Source organism: Eptatretus burgeri, chromosome 2, assembly GCF_056783735.1.
Source record: "Eptatretus burgeri isolate ZD-2024b chromosome 2, Ebu_testis_v1, whole genome shotgun sequence".
Classification (NCBI taxonomy): domain Eukaryota; kingdom Metazoa; phylum Chordata; class Myxini; order Myxiniformes; family Myxinidae; genus Eptatretus; species Eptatretus burgeri.
The window spans coordinates 101595860-101619482 of record NC_140962.1 but is presented as its reverse complement, the minus strand read 5'-3'; the positions used below and the strand labels follow the sequence as shown (position 1 = coordinate 101619482).

The window sequence follows — 23623 nt, the reverse complement described above, 5'->3', positions numbered from 1 at the left end:
TTGGCACGTGGAAGCCTCCCGGGAGGTGGGTGGAATATTGCCTGATATCGTATCTGCTCTCGCTTATTTAATACTAGATGAGCAGATAGATCTAGTTACTTTTTTGGTTTTATGTGCCTTTTCTCTTATAAACATATATATATATATATATATATATATATATATATATATATATACATATACATATACATATGCATCTACATATATGGTATAGGCCTATATATGGGTAGGGGACAAATAAAATGGAAACGCCAATGGACAGTCACTTAATAGGGCTTTGGGCCACCATGTGCGGCCAATACAACCTGTATGCGCCATGGCATCGAGTCCACCAGCATCTGGAATTCTGCTGGAGGGATGCGGCATTAATTCTTCCACGAGAAAGTCAATCAACTCGCACCTGTTTGATGGAGGTGGAAAACGCCGTCTCGGGCGTCGTTCCAAAATATCCCATAAATGCTCGATTGGGTTCAGAACTGGTGACTGAGAAGGCCGTGACATTGATGACGTCAGTGTCATGCTCATCAAAGCAATGGGCGACCACAAATGCTCTTGTGCATGGGGGCATTGTCATCCTGGAAGACTCCCCTCCCGGCAGGAAAGAAACGCTGCAACATGGGGTGAAGATGATCACTCAGTACCATTAAGTAGCAATTGGCATTGACCTTGCCTTCTAAGGGAATGACTGCACCCAAACCATGCCAGGAAAATACACCCACAACATTACAATTCCACCAGAACCCTTCACTGTTGGAGCCAAGCACTTAGGGTTGTAGAGTTATTTAGGTTGGCACCACACGTGCACTCATCTGTTTGTCGAGAACACAGTGAAGGATGATTCGTCTGACCATATCACATTTCTCCACTGCTCGGTAGTCCATTGCTTGTGCTCTTTGCACCACTGGATTTGCAACCGTGCCTTTCCCTGTGTGATGAGCGGTTTGTGCACTGCAATCCGACTATGGTATCCCACTCTGTGGTGTTCTCGGCGGACCATTTTTGATGAAAATGGCTGCCCGTGCCCCAGGTTTAAATTTACTTACAGTCAATTGATCTGCAGTTGCTTGCCTGCTTTGCCGTGCACTTCAAAGTAATCCACGGATATCATTATCTTGGAGTATGCGCTTCCACTCTGCTGATGTCTTTCCCTCAGAGTTCCATGTCAACATCACCTTAGACACTATTGCTCATGAAACATCAGCAAGTTGAGCTGTCTCCGTCACTGAAGCTCCTGCCAAACGTGCCCCAACAATCACCCCTCTTTCAAAGTCACTGAGGTCTCCTATTGCAGCCGTGCTAGCCATAATTATAGGCAACCAAGCCTGTGCAGAATTTTTCCACATGACCCTAAGCATGCTGGAATGGTATTTGCTTGAGTAACATGTGGGCCACACCTGTGTGGAAGTCGTTGCTTTCAATATATTTGGTATCCCTTATCTACCCAGGTGTTTCCTTTTTTGGTCCTCTATCTATTAATGTATAAACCCCCTACTCTGATCCAAAGAATGCCACATAAAGCAGCCAAGAACATAATAAACATAATAATAATAATAATTATTATATTTATATGACTCTGAGAGAGAGAAAGGGGGAGGGGGATGAAAAGCAGCTACACAGAAGAGTATAAATATGTCTTCAGGCACTTTTAAAAAGATTCAACGGTCAATTTATTTCTCATTTAATTTGGGAGTTTGTTCCAAAGCTTTGAGGCAATTGATTGAAAGGAACTATGGTCCACCTTTCTGCCGAATTTATGTACAATAAGGGAAAGTGATGCTGTAGAAAGAAGTAAGTAAGGTGTTCTCTGCTGTGTGAAACATGATGAGATGTATGCTGGAAGAGAAGAAGACAAGGACTTGAACATTTGAAGAATTATTCTAAATTGTATTTTCTCTGCAACTGGGTGTCCAGTGTAATTGACTTTACATCGGAGTTACATGGGACCATTTGGGTTGCTCAAAGATCAGGCGAGAACACTTGTTCTGCACTTTCAGAAATCGAAATAAATCCTGTTTTGTGGTTCCATCAAGCAAGGAACATTGACAGTCTGGAGAGCACAAGTGCACAAACAACATTATGACAAGTATCGCTGTTCGTATACTTCATGATACGATTCAGATTATAGTTCTGCTAATTATGAGAGTGACATATCTGGGTGACCTGATCAGATGTCCTCATGTCATTAACAAACGTCACTTCTAAATTTTGCATCGTAAGGGGAATGAGGGATGTCCTGACCGTGGAAGCTGAAAGTATCATTACAAAGCTATTTCTAGTGGTTTGGTGAAGAAGTTATGAAGAATTAGGTTTTACGAGAATTCAGCTTCAACTTGCTACGTATCAGCCATACCTGTATGTCATTGAGGCAACTGGAGAGACGAAAGTCAGCGTAAGCAGCATCACCAGGTCTGGTTAGGTGAAAAATTGCACACAACTGAATATCATCCTCGTTTACAGTGGGATGCAAAAGTATGAGTCCAGCAGGAAATTTATAAATTGAGATGTGAAAACAAAATAAATCATTGCAATATGGAATCAAAAACACTTTCAAGGGATTTTCATTAACTCTTCAGGACATAACAACATTCGATACTACAACCCCATTCGGTAGAGCGCATACCTCCGCCAAGCTCAACAGTTTACGTTTTGTGTCCCACTGATAGGCCGGATCTGCATCCGGACGTGAGCAAAAATCAAATTGGCTTGTTCTTGTCATCCAACCAACTCATCCAACCACTTACAAGGCTTTAATCCACAGTCTGATGGAGTACTGCTCTCCCCTCTGGGGTGGTGCTCATGCGTCACACCTAGCTCGACTTCATGCTGTGGAAGCCAAGACTTTTATGATCATTGGTATCTCCCGCAATGAAGCTGAGGCTTTGCATCTCTCGCTCTCACATCGCATGAAGGTCGGTGGTCTTTCTGTGTTCTACCGTCTTCTCTCCAGCTTTGCCCCCCCCCCACGCTGTCTGTGATATGCCCCCCCCCTGTATTTCCACAGGGGGCTCATGGTCTGCCAAAAGCCCCCTTCTGATGAAACTGCGAAAATCAAGAATTACTGCTCACCTTCACGCTTTCATGTCTCTTTTTTCCTGCGTCTGGGACAAACTTCAATCCCACTCCTCCCCTCTAGGTCTTCGAAATGTACCATTTCAAAAGTCTGTGGTATGACTCGGCCTGGGTCGAATCTCGGAATCGAACTGCCGATATCCCAGGCTCAGAGCAAACCCTCGAACCATGATGTCACCGTTGCCACAAGCAGAGCATGTTTGTAAACAAATGTAAACAAATACATTGTCCAGAAAGGTCGTGTCTTATTAAAGCTCATCGTTGAGGCCTTAAGCATTATTTAAAATAAAAATATAAAATTACATGACGTCATTGTAATATTTGCACAATCCTGGATCAAAGATGAGCATTGACAGTTTGAGATGTACAGTGCGGTCCACAGAACACATCCAGTCAACAAGCGTTTACTTTCGGTTCTGCATTGATTACCATGTCATAGTTTATTCAACTCGGCTCAGTGGTGTAATGGTTCGAGTGTTGGCTTTGTGTACGGGATGTCAGTGGTTTAAACCCGACCCCTGCTGAGTCATTCCATAAACTTTCAAAATGGGGCCATGCTGTTTCCTTGCTCGATGTTCTTCATGTAAAAAGGATAGAGAGTGGACAAACAACCATATGTTGTCAACCACAGTGCAAGCTTTGAAGGGCCTAATGGCCTCCTCCCGCATTAAAGCATCTTGTGAAGGAACTCGTATTATAACATGTCTTTTAATGCTTGTTTGCCCTTTTGCAGCTTTAACATGCCAACCATTTTTGTTACATTTGCCGAGCCATTCAGATCCTTCAGAGTGCGCCCACTGTGCATGGGTTTTATTTAATTTGCATGCAGCCTGTGGCTGCTTGGCTGCATCATTTTCTAGGGGTGTGGCTGTGCCACTGATGCAACGTCCCCATTACCAGTAAGCTGGTAGTCATTTTGCCGATCGCAGAAGGATGACGGGCTGAGTCAACCCTCCTGGTGTTAATTCATCGGTGTGACAGGGGCTTGAACTCAAGACCCGCAGATCTTAAGCCAGCCACCCCAACCGTTCAGCCAACACCAGGCTCTGCATATGGGGGTGTACCTGTACTGTATGGGGCCCTGTTCTAACACAGAAGTCACAGCAGTTAAATGGAGGTCATTCGGTCTTCCACATTGGTATTCACATTTCTACACCCAGAATTTTAGTTTGATTTTTGACATGTGAAAAGCATGGTATGTATTTCTTCAATTTATTTTGTGAATCATTTTTACAATCAATGAGCTAATTGAACATAAAATGCAGTTTCTCTGATTGAGGTACGTCTTCCTTTTCTTCATCTTCTCCATCTTAAGCTGATGATGTGTGCAAGTGGAATCCAATGCTCTGCTCCTCAGATTTGTGCATATGCCTTCACATTATATTCAGTCATCTATCCTGTGACCTCTCGGATCATTTAAGATGTCATGCTGTCTTTCCGCAGGCAAATAGACTTACCTGGTGGTGTCTGTCTACTGTCCGATCCAAGCTAGGACAATAATTTAGAATTTGATCAGGACAGGGTGCCGGCGATAACTTGCTTACTCTCCATTGAAAGGCACCTCGGGATCTTTAACGTCAACCATCAATGAATGCTACCAGACGGGTGACCCGGCTTAACGTCCATCCCAGGGACGATGCACGTATTTATACCTCGCCTTGCCAACAAAACACCATGATGACAGCTTTCAGCTGGGTCGAGTTTCAAACCCAGGATAGACAGCTCAGGTGACCTCGAAGCTATCCGACCAATCGTGCAGTAACTGTTCCATTTTTCGATTGAAATCTTCAACTCTTATACGGCAGGTTCCGCTTCTTGGAGTATGATTCCCTTCTTACAAATAAACTACCTTGCATTCTGTAATAATTTAGGTATATTTCTTCATATTTTAGTATTATTGGACATCAAACTGAATTGTTTCGAAACTTCATCAATTGTTTCTTGACAATGAACATGCCATTTATGTCTTGCTTAGTTGCGTGTTGATGCGCTTTTGGATTTCAGAACGGTTCGTTGATTTAAAATGGATTATTTGAATTTCGATTATCCTGTTTGCTGCTTCTGCTCAGTACGTCTACGTATATGCAGCCGTGAAATTTTTTTTGGATACATACTCTTCTGTAGGTCTGTCCGCCTGGCTGAAGTTTAAAATGTCGAAATCTCAAGTTCAATAAGGTACCATGTTGAAGATTGAAACTTGTGGCCTTGTTTTGCTAATGTCTGCTTTTGAGACCAGATGTCGTCAGCACCTATGTTCTGAAACCAAGCCTGCCTGGCAATAGCCAAGTTTTCACTGTTACCGTTTTGACTTGGCAGGCGGATACCACCCAGTGCGCATTGGCGACCTGTTCAATGGGCGCTACCATGTTGTACGGAAGCTTGGTTGGGGACATTTTTCAACCGTCTGGCTCTGCTGGGACTTGCAGTAAGTTTTGAGAAATTTGTGCTTTTTGGGGGAAATATGTAGAGCGTTCACCTTGGAGAGGGAAAAAAACATTTGGTGGGCATTTCTTGGGAAAAGTTGGCATTTAAATGTTGCATGTTCGTTGTTGAAAGAATGAATATGCCAAACAAAACAAGCATCACAATATTGATGGGGGTGCATATCGGATAGAAGAGTGTTTGGAAAACAGATGATTGTCATAATGATGTTTAAAAGGTCAACTTTATGGTATATCTTTGTTGTGTTTGTTTTGTTCTTCTTTCAAAATGACCACTTTGCTGTGCTTCTGGTCTGCTCGTGGCAGGTGTAAACGATTTGTGGCAATGAAAGTAGTAAAGAGCGCACAGCATTACACGGAGACAGCACTTGACGAGATAAAACTCCTCAAATGCGTGAGTCTCGGCCTCTTGGCAGTTGTGATGCAGACAATGGTGCTCAGATCACAAAAGAAAAATGTACATTTGTTTTTCTGAACTATTTTTGTTTTGTACCACTACAGAAAGGTAAATTGTGCATGTTTGCCATGAAATATTGTGTTAGTTTTGTAACACCAAGCATTTTTGGGGGTTTTTTGACTTGCCAAATAGATCCACACCGTTGCCTTAATTTACCCAACTGAAATGGCTCAGCCAACTACTTTGAAACACTGAACCTTTCTTTGAAGGTGTTGTGGTTCTGTGGAATGAAAAAGTAAAAATTATTGAAAAGCAGGTCATGCTGATGCTGTCAGGTAATTGCTACAGCATATATTTAGATGAAAAGGAATACTAAAGGTTTGTACGGGGCCTGGGCATCCTTGAAAAGCATGGAATTTTGTTACCTGGAATTCACAGTGTTGAAAGCATGAATTTTTGTCTTGTTACCCAAAAGAACCAGGAAAATGCATGGAAAAATTATTAGAGGACAGAGTATTGACTTCTTCCTGGTTTAAATTCTTCATCGGCTTCATTTTATACAAAACTGCACTCGCAAAAATACCCGTCACCAGTGACGGGAAAAGTTTAAGTTAATCGTTCAATTTAAATTATTTTATGCACTTTAGAAAGGTTAATTATGTTGCACTCTTGGTTTCATTCAGAGCCAAAGTTCTGATCTACTTACACCGCCCACCGTGAAATGGTGGTGAAACATCGGGTGACGGAGGTTGGATTTGTCTGAAAAGAGTGCAAAATATAGCTTTTTTTTTTTTTTAACTTCTGCCACCGAAGGTGAAGGAGGTTATGTTTTCACCTCTGCCTGTTTGTTACTTGCAAAATTGAAGATTTTTCAAGTATATTGGTCAGTCAATTTTGTTATTCTGTCTGTCTGTCAATCGCCTATAGGTCACAAATTAAAACCGGTCTTCACGAAGTTTCACCAACTTGTAGAGGTGGTCTCAACTGAGAAGCCGATTGATTTTGAGGTCAAAGGTGGTCTTGAGATCAAATTTCTAAAATCGTCGTTTTTCATCCGATTGACTTGACGTTTGAACAAGATTTGCACATTGCATCGCTGGATTGGTAAACCAACTATGATTGAGATCAAAAGGTCAACTCAAGGTCAAACTTCTAAAATCATCAATTTCAATCAGAAAAAAAATCAATTTTCATCAGATTGACCTGAGCTTTGATTAAGATTATACAATTTTAATCTTAATGAAATGGAAAATTTCATGTATCCATGGCAACCATTGGAGAGTGGCATGGACTTTGCAAGTATCGTGCTCTGCATGACATCTTTTTCTTGTTAGTTTGTCTGCTGTCTGTCTGTTTATGTGCAGGATATCTCAAAAATTTGGGGACGGATCTGGATGAAATGTTGTGGGCAGGTTGGATGTGTAACAAGTATCAACCGATTAGACTTTGGTGAAGAACCGATTCCGGATCCAGATACGATAATTATTTAATTTTCAGTCATTCTTCACCATTGAGAGATGGGGCCAAAAACGACATGGATATCTCGCATGATATTTCAAAAATGTATTGGGCCCGATCTTTTCTCGTGGATCAGGCATTATGTGGCGGAGGTATCCGCTCTACCGAGTGCCCTTCTCATTTTGCCGACTTCAGAAGGATGACGGGCTGAGTCAACCCCCACCTGGTATTAATTCAATGGACAAGTGGGATTTGAACTCAGGACCCTCAGATCCCAAGCCCACCACCAGGCACATACTTCAACTGAAATAAAATAATGATTTTAAAGGTCATATTAAAAAAAAATTCTGGAAGTTTAGCACCGCTGAAGAAATGTGATATACCACCTCCAAATACTACAAAACTTGTTTTTTTTTTCAGAAGAATTTAGAAGGTGATTTTTGTTTTACAGTGTTCAAGTATATCATCAAATTGAAATAAAATTAAGATTGTTAAGGTCGTATAAAAAAAAACGAATTCCGGAAGTTTACCGCCATTGACACAGTGGCTTTCACACCACCTTATCTAACACGCTGCATTCGTTCTTGGTGCCTGTTGCTTGCATCCTTCGTGGCATCCTTGAAAACAGTAAGTTTCATGTTTGGAATGATTTTCAATTTTGTTTGACTGCCAGGCAGGCAGACGGAGTGAAAAAATAATTATCTCACTCCTCCTCTGTGCATGTGCTATCGGGACAAATTTGGAGCCAAAGTACTGCTAAACTACAGGTTCGTTTTCCGATTCATATTCCGATTTGTGTTCAAAATAAAACATTCAATCGAAATTAAGTGGTTTCTCGATGATAAACTGGCGTTTATGGATGCTTTATTTTTGTTTAACCCCACTTTTCGCTTCGCGTGCACGGGGTAAAAAGAAGGCTGGGGGTGATGTCAAGGCACTGAACATATTGGCTGAAGAGATGGCAGAGAGCACAGAGGCTTCAGGAAATATGACGCCCTTCGCAAAGTCGAGAGCACAGTTACGAAAAGGTGCAAAACAGAAGTTTGAGGCATTGAAAAAGCTGTAGAAGAGCATAACTTCATCACAAGAAGCGGAGTTTCCCACTCAGAAATATTTGGGTGTAAATTGATTGGAACAGGAAGTTGATAAAATGGAACACGAATGGATGTTGTATTTGTTTCATTGTCCCTGAATGTAATGGGGTCGTATGATCAAATTTAATTGCTACAAAGTTTGATTAGAATTTGACCCGAAATTTTGGGGGTGATCAAATTATTTGAGATCTTAATGGTATGCAAACTTCCCCTTTTATGTATTTGCTGTGGTTTCAATTGAAAATGTATTTTCTCGACCTACCTCCCAGTAAAAAGTCACCCTTTTTCACCCTCGACGAGGTCACCCTCGTCAAACTTCATGATGGTGGTCACGTTAGATCACTGTTGCAGATAAGTCAAATTCGGGGTTTTGTGAAGAACAGAAAAATTCTGTGCCTTCGATGAAGCTGGGTTTGATATGCAAATGGGATTTTTCACCCGAAACACTGAAATGTTTCAGAGCACATCGACTGCGACATCATTTGGTGAGGAACATTCAAGTTTCTTCAGGATTTTGTTGATAAAAACCAAGGAGCGCAGTAAATTACACTTGATTCGGTGTATGTGCTGTTATTTTAGTTTGCCGTGCTGTGAGCTGGAGGCGGTCCAAATATGTTCATTTCAAACGGTGTTTGGTTCAAACAAAAAAGTAATTTACTACTCATCCCCATCCACCCACAGCACACGGACAGACGTGTTTCGTATCTGAAATGGCTGTCAGGAAATTTGCCGAAACCTGTCTCGCAATCAGCTGTATTTGGGTTCAACTGGCCTGGAAATGGGAGGCTATTTTATACAGGCCAAGCTGTACGAGCCCTGAAGACATTTGCTTTGTAAAGCGTGCTCGAGGTTGAGCAGGAATATTACGGAATACTCGTGTCTGTGAACGTTCGTGTTGATCTGCATTGGTGGGACAAGATAAATATTGAAGTTTATTGTTGAAAGTTGATAAAAGTATGTTAACTGCCCATGGGAAGCGAGGTGTCGCTGACGATTTTGAACATTAGTGCTTTGTCGGAGCAAAATAAGGAAATGTGACTGGTGAGAGGATGATAAATGTTGGGTGCTCGTCCAATGATCGAAGGGTCCATCCTTAATACTTGATCCATTCATTTTGATCTTTGTCCGCCGAGCTTTGATCCTGTCCCTTCGATCTTTGATTGGAACCCAACATTTTATAATCCTACCTTCACCCACATTTCCTTTTCTTGCTCCGATGAAGGTTTAATGCTGAAAACGTCGGGTGCACCCCATTTCCCATGGGAGTGAACATACCATGTTGACTTTTAGTTGATAAATTGAGCAGGAATATGGACAGGTTAAAATAGATCCTATTTCTCAATGCCTTGAAACTGCAGTTGTGTTTTTTTTTAATTTTAATAAAGTTCCAGCACACCATTTTTGATGCAATATATACAGAAATAATTGTGACCAGTCACATCATATAACAGCCTGTTGTTGGCTTAGTGGTTAGGGTGGCTGGCTTAGGATCCGAGGGTCCTGAGTTTGAGCCCTGTTGGCTGCCGAATTAACACCAGGTGGGGTTGACTCAGCCTGTCATCCTTCTGAGGTCAGTTAAATGAGTACCAGTGTACTGGTGGAGGGGCACAGCATCAGTGGTGCAGCCGTGCTTCCAATAAATGATAGCTACCTGGCAGCCAAGCTGCCATTAGCAACAATAACAACAACAACATCATATAACTACAAATTTATACTTTACTACAGCAAGCATAATATAAGAGTTATTGATCAAACCAGCTTTCATATACTTCCCATGAAACTTTTGTGGCACCAGTTTATCATTCCACTTCTAAAAATGGTTCATCTTGACACCTTTCCCAAAACGAAGAAACATCTCACATCTGTCCTTTTTTGGACATTCACATTTCCAGGCCTTGGATACGGCAAGCTAAGCCTGTATGTGTAAATATTATGTAATATACATGTATATTGTTACGTACATGGGAAAGGGAAGGGGCCAGCAGGGATATATAAGTGTTTTAGAGAACTGGCCACTGTTTGTCTTTGTGCTATCTGCTTCACTTTGGCAGTGTGGAGTTTTGTAGTCAGGTGTGTGAGGCCATCTGTCAATCATTTTGAGCAGCGGCTGTCCTACAAATGCATGTTTACTTGTTTTACCACCCCCTTTCATTTTAGGATTGAAACCTAATGCACCTCCCCTTTCCGCTTCACCATACTCCTCCACCATACTCAATCCATAGTCCAATTTCCATCTCTGCCAAGATGTTTGAGCCTTGTTTGACAAGTGCAATGTTGGGGGGGGGGGGATCGTTTCACTTGGCACATGGACCTGTCGTGGTGGGTGGTGCGAGACCCCGCCTCGTGTCTAAGGACTGCAACCTATAAGTAAAAATACGTGGTAGTATGAGTCGGATTGAAGGAGAGCGAAGAGGAAGAGTCAGCTAAGGGAGACAGCCAGAGACTGAGAACAAAAGCAAGTTTGCGACCGAGTTGGCATGACACCATACACAAGCCCCTCACGTCTCCGTACTAGCCTGCTCGCACCTCCTGTGGATGCACTCGCAAAGACTCCATCCTCCCATTATTTTCTTCTGCCCCACCCTCCCCACATCACTTGAGATTATTTTAAAATTTGCACACTGTAACCTGTTTTGCTCCAACGAAGGGTTAACACCCGAAACGTCAGCTTCTCCCTTCTTCTCACAGTGGGTAGCATACCTCATTAAACATCCCATTGATTTCATCCATTGTTCTGCATGTTGATCGACACAGATTGACATTGCCCTTCACCATCAAGACTAGTTCTTCATTCTGCAGTCCTCATATCATCTTGGTTTTACTTCCTCTTTTCCTGTTGCGTGCACCACGGGATGAAATGACACCTGTCCGTCAGCATACAAGCCAGGGGAGCAGGAATTTCAATCAGATATCATGTTTTCTTCTTCTTTTGTCTTTTTTTTTCCTGGTTTTGCGATTGTTGTGAATTGGAGTCCAAAACGTATTCGTCACAAGGAATTTTGTATCATTTTTATCGTTAAAAAAGATAAAACAGGCAGAAAAGATGTGAAGCAGACAGCACAAAGTGTAGCATACATGTCGCTACGCTTGCCGGGCCATCACCCAGGATCCTTAAACTTCATAATGCACAGTGCCCTCAGAAAGTATTCACACCCCTCGACTTTTATCACATTTTCTTGTGTTACAGCCTGAATTTAAAGGGGATTAAATTTAAATGTTTTTTCACCGATTTCCACAAAATACCCCATAATGACAAAGTGAAAACAAGTTTTTACAAAATTTTACAAGTTAATTAAAAATTAAAAGCTGAAATGTCTTGCATCAATAAATATCAAACCCCAGCACCTTTGACAGCGATTATAGCTTCGAGTGTTCTTGGGTATATCTGTCTCAGCTTTGCACATCTGGATTTGGGGATTTCCTCCCATTCTTCCTTGTAGATTTGCTCAAGCTCTGTCACATTGGATGGGGAGCGTCGGTGAACAGCAATCTTCAAGTCTTTCCACAAATATTATCAATGTGATTCAAGTCTGGCCTTTGGTTGGGCCACTCAAGGGCTTTCACATTCTTGTTCTGAAGCCATTCCAGTGGATGCTTGGGGTCATTGTCCTGTTGTAATGTAAATCTTCACCACAGTCTTAGGTCATATGCACTCTGAAGCAGGTTCTCCTCAATGATTTGCCTGTATTTGGCTCCATTCATTGTTCCCTCTATCCTTACAAGTCCCCAGTCCCTGCCACTGAAAAGCATCCCCAGAGCATGATGCTGCCACCAGCATGCTTCATGATGGTGATGAGCAGTGATCTGTTTCTGCCAGATGTAGTGCTTTGCATGTAGGCCAAATAGCTCAATTTTCATCTCGTCAAACCACAGAATATTTTGCCTCATGCTGTCAGAGTCTTTCACCGTCCTTTTTGCAAACTCCAGGTGCGCTGTCATGTGCCTTTTTCTCAGGAGTGGCTTCCCTCTGGTCACTCTCCCATGAAGCCAAGATTTGTGAAGCGCTGCAGAGATTGTTCTCCTCACAGGTTTTCCCATGTCAGACAAGGAACTCTGTCATTCAGTCAGAGTGGTCATTGGGTTCTTGGTCACCTCGCTGACCAAGGTCCTTTTTGCCCGGTTGCTCAGTTTGGTCGGACGGCCAGCTCTAGGAAGAGTCTGGGTCGTTCCATATTCTTTCAATCTCCTAATGATGGAGCTCACGATGCTCTTGGGAACTTTCAACACTCCAGAAATTGTTTTATACCCTTCCCCAGATATATGCCTCCTCACAATTCTATCTCAGAGTTATACGGACAGTTCCTTTGACTTCATAGTAGAGTCTCTGCTCTGACATGCACTGTCAACTGTGGAACTTTATATAGAAAGGTGTGTTTCCTTCTAGATCATGTCGAATCGAGTGAATAGGCCACAGGTGGACTCCAATCAAGTTATAGAGATATCTCAAGGATGATCAAAGGAAATTCACACCCCTCGACTTTTATCACATTTTCTTGTGTTACAGCCTGAATTTAAAGGGGATTAAATTTAAATGTTTTGTCACTGATTTCCACAAAATACCCCATAATGACAAAGTGAAAACATGTTTTTACAAAATTTTACAAATTAATTAAAAATTAAAAGCTGAAATGTTCAATGCATCAATAAATATTCAACCCCAGAACCTTTGACAGTGATTACAGCTTCGAGTGTTTTATACCCTTCCCAAGGGGGTATAAAACACTCAATGAGTGTTCTTGAGCTCAATTTGGAGTGTCATGGCAAAGAGGTTAAATACTTATTGAGTCAAGACATTTCAGCTTTTAATTACAGCGCGTGTGCTGTATACAATTGCACCGAGTTTGAAATGTCCCCGGTGTCTAGCACGTCTCCAGTGTCCCCTGTCCCCCCCCCCCCCCACGTGCCTCAAGACAGCCAATGACGGCCGTCCGGTAGATGCAGTGCGTAACCGAGACGGAAATAGCGAGAATTGACGGAAATACCCGAGTATTTCAATGGAAATTTGTGAAACTAATGTGTTTTTATGTGAAAACCATTTAATTTATTGCTTGATGGGGAAAAAAAAACAAGAAACGTGCCCCTCTCATGTACGAACGAATGAAAGACGTCATTTCCGCCCACCATGGCATTTCGTGCCAAAAGACGTCATTTCCGCCCACCATCGCATTTCGCGCCAAAAGATGTCATTTCCGCCCACCATCGCATTTCGCGCCGAAAGACGTCATTTCCGCCCACCATCGCATGTCGCGCCGAAAGATGTCATTTCCGCCCACCATCGCATTTCGCGCCGAAAGATGTCATTTCCACCCACCATCGCATTTCGTGCCGATCGCCGAATGCTGAAAGCTAAGTTCTTCTTATGCTATCATTCTTTTGCGTCCCTCTGCCACGCTGTATCAAACTATTTCATTCCTTCTGTTATATATATAAAGGTGCTTCTCACAATATTAACAAGATTTTTACATTTCAAATATTAAGTACGCTTTTTAATTGTTTTTCAACTGAAAAAGCATAAATTGCATATTTTAACATTAGTGTACTCATTTGCTTCACCACACGCACTGTATTGAAGGATTTCACTTGTTTTTAATTAATTTGTAAAAATTTCTAAAAACATGTTTTCACTTTGTCATTATGGGGTATTATGTTTAGATTGGTGAGAAAAAAATTAATTTAATCAATTTTAAAACTCAGGCCGTAACACAACAAAATGTGATAAAAGTCGAGGGGTGTGAATACTTTCTGAAGGAATGACATGGACATGAGCTCTTCCAAAGATTCTGGAATGTAAAGTTGTGCTTTTATCCCTTGAAATAACTTTATATGAAACAAGTGGGCATCACCAGCATGTTAATGTTTTTTTTTTTTGCATGATCATCTCTTGCATCCTCTCCTTGCGTGTTGATTGAAGCATAGTCCACATGAACTTTATGAAGTTACTGGGAAAGGTTAAATGTGACCTGTACTATAGACTTGATTGTTTGTTTGACTTATCGTCATGTAAATTGGCAGCTTATTCTTATACTTGGCATCCTTCATTTAAGGAGGCCATGTAAAAAAAAAAATTGTGCACATTTATTTATTTATTTTGGGAGGACGATGGGGGGCAAGGATGTAGATTCCCTGGAGGATGGAATTTCAATACAATGTCCACTGCATGTAGAATACTGTATATGTATCTGTTATAACAAGAAGATTCTGGCTTTTTAAGGAAAGTCTTTTCTTTTTCTTTTTACAAAAGGTACCAACCATGAGATCTTTAACATTTAAACCCTAAATACAAAGAGGAGGACTAGCAAGTTATATCCCCATCTGAATAACGACATGTTTCGAGATAATGTCCCATGACCCCACTGTATCAAATCGGCAGTTTTTGGTGAAGTGCAATACTGTTGCGAATTTGGAAGCTTACTCCACACAACAGCCAGGTCCTATAGATCAGCTATATCGGTAAGTATGTGTTTATAGTTGGGGTCTCGTCCTATGTTTAATGGGTGATTAATTGTACGTGCGCTGTGTTATTTTATAGTTAGGATTTTTAGATTTTAAACTTGACAATGACAATGACACCTGCTTTCGCTTCCTTCCACCATCCTCCACCGGTACCATTGCATGCGTGCGTGTCAGCACGTATGTGGGCGGAGTCCAATGTGCCAGGCGGGGTTTCTTTGGACACTGGCATCTTGGATTTCACTCCAAATACGGGCATGGCACCCCTCTCAGCCAATCGGAGGGGTGCGAGCACGTCTGCCGCCTCTCGGCCAATGGGGAGCCAACACAACATATTGCTGCTCGACTTCCTGGTTGAGGGGTGGAGACATGAGCACCCCCCCCCCCAACCAATCTCGGACGGCCGGGAGATCGCCCGACACGCCTATCCAATGAGGTCGGAATGACGTGAGATGGATCCCTCCCACCTGTCAAGGAAAAGGAATAATCGTGTGGGGGACGACCCAGTGAAAGAGTCGGAGGGTTCGTTGGTTGAGGCTGAGAGAGTCTTCCCGCCGTGAATCGCCTGCCTGCGAGCCGGAGGAGAATCACTTGCCTGCCTGCCTAGTTGACTTGCTTTGCCTGCCTCGTCGCCTGTTTTTGCCAGTGGAGCGTGCCAGCGCTCGACGCTATCCTCCGTACCTGGTACTTGGAGCGGAATCGTGTTGTGGGTTCGAGTCCCACCGTCCCGATCGTCGAGAACCGTACGAAGCGGGAAGGTCCAAGCCAGGCTCTTACCTCCAGCTCACCTTCCCTCCAAGCTGGGGGTATCAATAAAGGCCGCGGCCACAATTTCTTTTGGGGGTGTTTCTACCTTTTGGGGGTCTGTGTGTAGGCCTGTCTTTTAAGTAGAAACGTTTAAGTGCCGTGTGTGTAAATTGCATTCCTTTTATTCGGTTAACTCTGCCTTCTTGTGTGCTCCCCTGCTCCGTTATAAATAAATATCCCTTTTGTTAAATGTTCCAGCTCGTTTCTGTGTTTCTTTCATTGGCTTAGCACGGTTTGTGTTGAGAAATAGCGAGGCAGTAAATTGTTCATTTGGACCGACAGGCCTTGGTAACCTCCGCTAGGGTTACACACGGTTCAGGCACGGTAACGGCTTGTTCCGCTCGAGGTCCGTCGAGGATGTGAATTCCCCGGTAGCTTTTCCACGTGGGCAATTAGGTATACTGGTGTGGGCCCGTAGGTGCGGGCCCGTAGGTGCGGGCCCGTAGGTGCGTGCCCGTAGGTGCGTGGCAGTATGTGCAGCTTCGTTCCTTCACTCTCATAAACGACGACTGGATTGGGGCATCTTGTCAATTAGATTGGACCAACCGTATCATAAATGGCCATAACCTGGGAAACATACTCAGGTCCCCAGCGTCAATTGTGACGTCATATCCAACGAAGAAGAAGAATTATGATGCCCCCTCTCTCTCGCCCCCCCTCTCTCACCCCCTAGTCTCGCCCCTCCTCTCTCCCCCCTTCTCTCTCGCCCCTCTCTCTCGCCCCTCTCTCTCGCCCCTCTCTCTCGCCCCACTCTCACCCCCCTCTCTCGCCCCTCCTCTCCCCCCTCTCTCGAATTGTGACGCCCCTCTCTCTCACCCTCCCCTCCTTGAAAAGGCACATACTCAGGTCCCGAGCGTCGATTGTGACGTCATACCAAACGAAGAAGAAGAACAATTGTGACGTCAATCGTGCAAAAAATAAATAAATAAATAAACATTAATTGTGACGTCATTCGTGATGTCATAGCACCGTGTCCTGTGATTGGTTGACAGACGTTATTGGTCATTATTGGTTGACAGACAATATATAGGTCGTTATTGGTTGACAGACATTTGTCATTGTATCACATTATTCTTTTTATTACTGCGAATTATTGTGCTATTATTATTATTAATATGCTGTTATCATTATTCTGAGATATCTTTGGGAAAAAATGACATGATAAGGTGGAACGACACTTCAGCTGCGATATATACACCTTTCCAACACTGAAAAAAGCAACAAAATGGCCGTAACTTGGGAACCGCTCGTCCGATTAATATAAAACCTTGAAAAGGCACATCCGCGGGTCCCCGGCAATATTCCTGGCAAGTTTCAATGAGATCGGACCGGCGGTTGTCGAGAAACGGCGGTCACAGACACAGACAGACACACACACACACACACACATTGCTGGAATTATAGATAGATTGAAGTTTGGCAATTGACCCTACCCCACGCGGTCGAATTACTGGTGATTCATGGTCCAGTAAGGGACCCGTGCCTTTCGGACTTATCCGAGGGTCACGACCTAAATTCCGTTGTGTTCGGTGGAGCCGACTCTACTGCTCCCTCTAGCGGTCGTGCTCGCCATCGATTCCCGGCCCCGCAACAATACCACCAGGGAGTGAACTGCGATGAGGCAACTCAATTACAAGCTTGCTATCAATTTAGCTACCCATTTACCCCAATTATCCCCACCAACTGAAGCTCTGAACAAATAATCTTGTTCATCAGACAAGTCTAAATTTAAAACAGAATATTTGGCTGACACATGGCATCTCCAGGCAACCTCACCACTACTACTACTACTACTACTACTACTACTACTACTACTACTACTACTACCAATCTGCATGCACAGCTAAGGGGTATAGCATCCCCCCATTTGGGGTTCGACCCTTTTGCACTTCCTTCCTTTGGGGCGTGGGGAACATGAGATTAGGACAGAAATTTTGAATATTTTTTGTTCATGGTGTCAGCAATTGCTCGCCTCCTCTTCACAAAGAACATTGTGAGATCTTTGACATCCACCAACTAATACCGTCAGGTGGGTCACCAGTTTAATGTCCATCTGAGGGACGGCACACACACTGATGAATAATCCTGCCTGTGAAATATCGGGATGACAGTTTATAGCTGGGTCGGGATTCAAACCCAGGTTAGACAGCTTGGAGGCGAGTGTGCGTACCTCTTGGCCATCCTGATAGCCAGTTAACATTCGTCTCAGGCCAGTTGTCTCGTGAATTTATTTGGCAAACTGTCTTGCATTCAGCCTTTTGATGTTAATATAACTTTAAGAAAAGGTTTGCACCCAAAGTTTTAAAGAAAAGGTCATTGTTTTTTTTTTCTAACCTCACTACGCACACACACACACACACACACACACACACACACACACACACACACACACACACACACACACACACACACACACACACACACACACACACACACACACACACACACACACTGTGGTTTGTGTGTTCAGGTGCGAGACAGTGACCCCACGGATCCTAACCGAGGCAGAGTTGTGCAACTGCTTGATGACTTCAAAATCAGTGGTATTAACGGCACTCGTATCCTTTTTGCTTTCTTGTTAAACCCCACGGACTGAAATAGCTACAATATATGTCATAATTGCAACTCGAATCGTCATGAGGGAAGGACAGGATGGGTCATTGGATAATCTGCTTTTCACAAAGATGAATCACTTGTCCCAATCCCCACATGCCACAAAATGTGATTTAAATTGATATCTTGCTGCTGCATATGCAGTGATTAGCTGCAGAATCTTTTTTTCTGCACATTGAATATTCCTTGACGGAGAGCGAGGGCTATTTTCCGCAGCAATAATGAATCATCTCATATTCATATTCATAAATACACAATTTTGTACACAAATGATGTCACTTTTAATTCAGAAGTGTAGGCTCATGGGGGAGCTACTTTATATCACTGAGTGCAGCAAGTTCATACATTGATCGAGGGTTGAAGGGGAACATGCAGATGAAGATAACACATTGACATATCATAGTTGTTCTCCATCTTTCATGAGCCTCGATTTGTATTTTTTTTTTTAAGTTGAGTAGTTAAGTGGCAAGAAGAAAGGGAAATAAAAAAGAGAGAAGGGGGTCAGTGAGCATCAAGGTCTACCATAACAGGGGTGGTTATGGGAGAAAGCATCAGATGAATGAAGGGCAGCACTCTTGGAAAAAGTTTGAGGGAGAAGTATGCACAACAAATCTGGGGAGTCGGTTTCACAGATGAGAGAATTGATGGATGAAGAAATAAGGTGAGCATCCACCTTGGATTTGGGAGAGGATAATGACCAAGGATGAATTTCTGGAAAAATTTATCGTCTCGGGACTGGAAGTGGACAGAGGGTGAGTGAAGTGAGTGAGTGAGTGAGTGAGTGAGCCCAGAAGTGAGGCAATATAAAACAGAGTCCACCGGCAAGAAACAGACCCTGGAATTTAGTCTTCTGCAATAATAAGATTGGCCCTAAAGCACTTCCTTGGGATACACCGGCCTCAAGAAGAAGGCTATAAGACAGAATGCCATCAAGAGCAACTCGTTGTTGAATATAACACACATTTACACCCACTCACTCACTGATATAACCAGGTAACAATTGAAGGAGGGTCCTGTGGATACCATAAGGTGATAGTAGAAGTCGGAGTCGGTTGAACAATTGAAGGAGGGTCCTGTGGATACCATTAGGTGATAGCTTGGAAATAAGGCTGGGTGTCAGACACTATTGAAGGCTCAAGAGATGTCTGGAGAGATGACTCTGACCTGTTGTTGAGATTGAAAGTATCCATTTTTCCTAAGACCTCTCAATCTCACAAATGGATATCAGTGCACTTTGCTTCATTGTTTGGTCTTCTACGATGATAGTTGTGGTCTTCTCACTCTGGGACGGCTGTTTATAATCGGATCGTATTCCTTTGGAAATCAAATCCTTTTGGGTTAAATCTCAACAAATTTGACACGAAATGGACGACCATTTTCAAAACATACTGGAGGATCCTCCAATGTCCATCGAAGGGACAACTCCTTTAACATGCCTTTTGAAAGGACCACAACATGCGGCGTCCTACCAGTGGAGCATTAAGATGGCAGTTTGTAGTCAGATCGTATTCTGCTAAGAATCAAACCAAGAATCGACAGCTCAAAGGTAAATATGCTACTTCTGAGCTATCATGTCAGCATAGCTCAAAAGTGAAAGATATTGTTTACAAATCTGAACTGTGCAAAGTCCTGCTACTTCACTTCCTTGATATTCCACGGTACAGATGTCTGCATGGTGTTTGAGGTCCTGGGGCACCACTTGCTGAAATGGATTATCAAGTCCAACTATCAAGGTCTACCGATCACATGTGTGAAAAACATTATCAGACAGGTGAGACTATTCTTTCGGATGCACCAAACTTTTAAACAAAATTGGTATTTGTTCTTGTAAAGAGAAAAAGAGAAACAAACTGGCATTCATTATTGACGTATGTCACACTTTGGTTGTCTGTGGTTTGAGTGTATGTTTAATTTAAAAGAAAGTCAATAATAATTTTTCTGCACTCGATGTCCATTTCATGCTTTCTGAGTAAAATGCACTTTTTCATTGAAACAAATGGTTGCTTTTTCTGACAATATTTAAATGAATTAATATTTTGCTGAAATTTTTACCTCCGTCTCCAAAAGTGGATGAAGGTTGTGTTTTCACACCTGTCTGTCTGTCTGTCTGTCTGTCTGTGAGCAGGTTATCTGAAAACGTAATGGATGGATTCAGCCAAAATTTGATGGAGAGTTTGGGTGTGTGACAAGGCCTAATTGATTAAATTTTTGTAAAGATCCGAATCTGGATCGGAGAATTTTTAATTTTTTTTGAGGTCATTCTTCAAGGGGCTGTCACACCTTGACGTTTTAGCCAGCGTATGCCGACGTATGAAAAATTTGGCGAATACGCTGGCACACATCGAATACGTTATGGGTAAGTTTTGTATACGTTAAGAGCACGCTGAAGCACGCTGGCACACGTCGTAGTACGCCGAACTCGTCGACAAATTTTGTGCATGCTCAAAATTTTTCGACGTATGCCAGCCTATGACTCACACCTTCCGCATACGCTGGCCATAAGTTGTAGGCACGTTTCGCGATCGTTGACACACGTCGACACACGTTACTTGTAAGTTACTCATAAGTCAAAACACGTCGAGGTAATGTTTAGCGTACCCGAAACTTATTTCTAACCTATGAGTAACGTGCTTTGAACCTATGTGTAACGTATCCAACGCATATTGACGTATGTAGACGTATTTGACGTCTTCCGGATGACCCCACAACTTACTGAACGTGTTTCTAACTCACAGCTACCGTATAATGGCGTATTGGCAGCGTTTAGGGGAATTGGTATTTAAAAATGGGGTTCACAGGAGGAACCCGTCAGTGTTCCAGACTCAATGTTTTTTTTTTGTTTTTGTTTTTTTCTTCGGCATGACGGTGATGTTGACAGTTCGATGTCGAGTGCGGTTATGATTTGAATCGTCGAGCGGAAGCCTTTTAATAGGCTACGCCACGTGATCGTTGGCGATACTCTGCCGCGCTATGCATAAGTTAGACTATCGTTGGGCATAAGTTGTGAACGCCGACAACACGCTAAGCATTCGTTGGTATAAGTTATCTATAAGTTATCGAAACGTTCTGTGTATGTTACTAATACATGATGCGTACGTCCAACTCGTTAATATATGCCCAAAACTGAAAAAAAAACATCAATAATTCAGCGTACGCCAGCGTTTTAGATCAATTTTGATACGTTGCCATACGCTGGCTAAATCGTCAAGGTGTGACAGGGGCTTCAGATGGGGCCAAAAACAATATATAGCATGATATTTCAAAAAGTTGTGGATGGATGACTAAACTTGGTGGATGAGTTGGGTAGGTGACAAAAACAAGCCGATTTGATTTTGGTTAAGGTCTGGATGCAGATCCGGCCTATCAGTGGGATACAAAACGTGACCTGTTCGGCTTGGCGGACGTTTGTGCTCTACTGAGTGCTGTTCTAGTTTATACGCAGCTGCTCCTCTTAGGGCTCCGTACCCTGCAGTGTTGATCACTAAGTTATTGGCCTTTCACATACCTCAAAATATATGATATGGGTGATTGGTCAGTTGAAATATTTTAATTGTTGTAAAAGGACTTTGCAGAGAAATTGTAATCGTTGTCGAAAACAAAAACGAGTCAAAAAAAAAAACAACATTTCAGACCACTCATTTATTTGCAGTTCACCCATCCAAACCCATTTCTTTTCAGTTTCCCAATCTGTTTAGGGTTCTGGGTAAAACAGGGATCCGGACTGACTCCTCGGCCAGTTCAGTCAGGTCTCGCAAACTTAAGGGGACTCTTACTGCCAGGATGCAGCAATACTACCTACAGTGCCTTCAGAAAGTATTCACACCCCTCGACTTTTTTCACATTTTGTTGTGTTACGGCCTGAATTTAAAATAGATTAAATTTAAATTTTTTGTCACCAATCAACACAAAATACCCTGTCATGACAAAGTGAAAACATGTTTTTTGAAATTTTTACAAATTAATTAAAAATGAAAAGCTGAAATGTCTTGGATCAATCAATAAGTATTCAGCCCTCTGAGTCAATACTTTGTATAAGCGCTTTTGGCAGCGATTACAGCTTCGAGTCTTGTTGGGTATGTCTGTCTGTATCAGCTTTGTACATCTGGATTTGGGGATTTCCTCCCATTCTTCCTTGTAGATTTGCTCAAGCTCTGTCAAGTTGCATGGGAAGCGTCGGTGAACAGCGTCAGGCAATTTTCAAGTGTTTCCACAGATTCTCAATGGAATTCCAGTCTGGGCTTTGGCTGGGCCACTCAAGGACTTTCATGTTCTTGTTGTGAAGCCATTCCAGTGTTGCTTTGGCTTTATGTTTGGAGTCATTTTCCTGTTGGAACGTAAATCTTCACCGCAGTCTGAGGTCTTTTGTACTCTGAAGCAGGTTCTCCCCAAGGATTTGCCTATATTTGACTCCATTCATTGTTCCCTCTATACTTACAAGTCTCCCTATCCCTGCCACTGAAAAGCATCCCCATAGCATAATGCTGCTACTACTATGCTCCACAGTAGGGATGGTGCGAGATGGGTAATGAGCTGTGCTCTATTTCCACCAGAGGTACTACTTTACAATCAGACCAAAGACTTCAATTTTTGTCTCATCAGACCACACAATCTTTTGCCTCATGCTCTCAGTCTTTCATGTGCCTTTTTCTCAGGAGTGGCTTCCCTCTGGTCACTCTCCCATGAAGTCAAGATTTGTGAAGCGCTGCAGAGATTGTTGTCCTTCTGACAGGTACTTCCATGTCAGACAAGGAACTCTGTAGTTCAGTCAGATTGGTCATTGGGTTCTTGCTCACCTTCCTGACGAAGGTCCTTTTTGCCCAGTTGCTCAGTTTGGTCAGACAGCCAGCTCTAGGAAGAGTCTGGGTCATTCCATATTCTTTCCATTTCCTCATGATGGAGCTCACTGTGCTCTTGGAAACTTTCAACACTCTAGAAATTGTTTTATACCCTTCCCCAGATCTATGCCTCATCACAATTATATCTCGGAGTTCTATGGACAGTTCCTTGGACTTCATGGTGGAGTTTCTGCTCTGACATGCACAGTCAACTGTGGGACTTTATATAGAAAGGTGTGTTTCTTTCTAAATCATGTCTAATCGATTTCGTTGGCCACAGTTGAACTCTAATGAAGTTATAGACACATCTCAAGGATGAACAAAGGAAATCAGATGTACCTCAGCTCAATTTGGAGCGTCATTTCCTACGGGATGAATTCTTATTGATGCAAGACATTTCAGCTTTTCATTTTCAATTAATTTGTAAAAAACATGTTTTCACTTTGCCATTAACGGGGG

The 23623-nt window shown here is 42.6% G+C and overlaps 1 protein-coding gene across 3 annotated transcripts in view; it reads left to right on the top strand.

Moving 5' to 3' along the window:
* Nucleotides 1-23623, top strand: part of LOC147032688 (uncharacterized) — a 150096-nt gene that overhangs the window by 79255 nt on the left and 47218 nt on the right. For all 3 annotated transcript variants that reach the window (XM_085870500.1, XM_085870502.1, XM_085870501.1), the window contains 4 exons: nucleotides 5386-5494; nucleotides 5817-5904; nucleotides 18187-18274; nucleotides 19994-20100. In XM_085870500.1, the coding sequence (XP_085726626.1) occupies nucleotides 5386-5494; nucleotides 5817-5904; nucleotides 18187-18274; nucleotides 19994-20100 (392 nt within the window). The remainder of the gene's footprint in view (nucleotides 1-5385; nucleotides 5495-5816; nucleotides 5905-18186; nucleotides 18275-19993; nucleotides 20101-23623) is intronic.